The sequence below is a fragment of the Loa loa genome, assembly GCF_000183805.2.
Source record: "Loa loa unplaced genomic scaffold supercont3.50, whole genome shotgun sequence".
Classification (NCBI taxonomy): domain Eukaryota; kingdom Metazoa; phylum Nematoda; class Chromadorea; order Rhabditida; family Onchocercidae; genus Loa; species Loa loa.
In genome coordinates, this window is record NW_018108230.1 from 102,664 (window position 1) to 103,725 (window position 1,062).

The 1,062-nt window shown below is 34.4% G+C and overlaps 1 protein-coding gene across 1 annotated transcript; it reads right to left on the bottom strand.

The window, feature by feature from the left end:
• Nucleotides 1-56: 56 nt before the first annotated feature.
• On the bottom strand, nt 57-506 carry LOAG_08546 (hypothetical protein; the record flags this gene model as incomplete). The annotated part of the gene is made up of 1 exon (XM_003144076.1): nt 57-506. One exon carries the CDS (start codon nt 504-506, stop codon nt 57-59), a length of 450 nt encoding a protein of 149 aa, XP_003144124.1.
• Nucleotides 507-1,062: the final 556 nt, after the last annotated feature.

The window sequence follows — 1,062 nt, forward strand, 5'->3', positions numbered from 1 at the left end:
GTGTTTCTGCCGTCATTTGTCAACCGCAGATGCGTCCAACTTCTTTGGTATCGACTTCACTCTTGGTTTTGCTCATCAGCCCAACAGCACCGATAATGCTTTCCCCCTTCTCCATTTGCAGCTTTAACAGCAATAATTATGATAAACGTATTAGTAGCAGTAATAGTAACAGTTAATGCAGTAGCAGTACCAGTAATAGTAGCAGTTAATGCAGTAGCAGTAGCAGTAGTAGTAGTAGTAGTAGTAGTAGTAGTAGTAGTAGTAGTAGTAGTAGTAGTAGTAGTAGTAGTAGTAGTAGTAGTAGTAGTAGTAGTAGTAGTAGTAGTAGTAGTAGTAGTAGTAGTAGTAGTAGTAGTAGTAGTAGTAGTAGTAGTAGTAGTAGTAGTAGTAGTAGTAGTAGTAGTAGTAGTAGTAGTAGTAGTAGTAGTAGTAGTATAGTAGTAGCAGTAGGAGTAGCAGTAAACAGTAATAATAATAATAATAATGGGCTGGGTGAATAGGTACATTTCACACTTATTTGAGGAAGTGGGCAACATAAGGAAGAAAAGGTACACTCATAAGTATTGTGTACGCACATAGACTGTGTAAATACAACCACTGAACCTTTTATTTGTGTGGATTACAAGAAAGGTCTAAACAGGACTCGATAAGAAGTGACATCTTTTAAAAGAATGTTTACTGGTGAGCTTAAGGTAATGTCAGGTAGACCTTTCTTTCCTAGAGCAGTGGAAGATAAATAATTCGCAAGAAATTTTCCTTGAAATAACTTCATCACTGATAGTAAGTGTTTTAAACAATAGTTTTATGAGGATGAGATAATGATTTTAAACATCCTTACGAAAGACTTTTCGTAAAGATTTGTAAGGAAAGGATTCTATTTGTAGATTTGTGGATACTACAGACTTAGCAAGATTTTAATCAGATATCGAGTCGTGAACATCATAACTTACTTACATAAATCATAAATATTACCAATAAACTGAAAACTTATTTGTTCATAAACCATTCAAAAAAGCAAGTTATCGTAATCCATCCCTTCTGTAAACGTATAGACATACAATT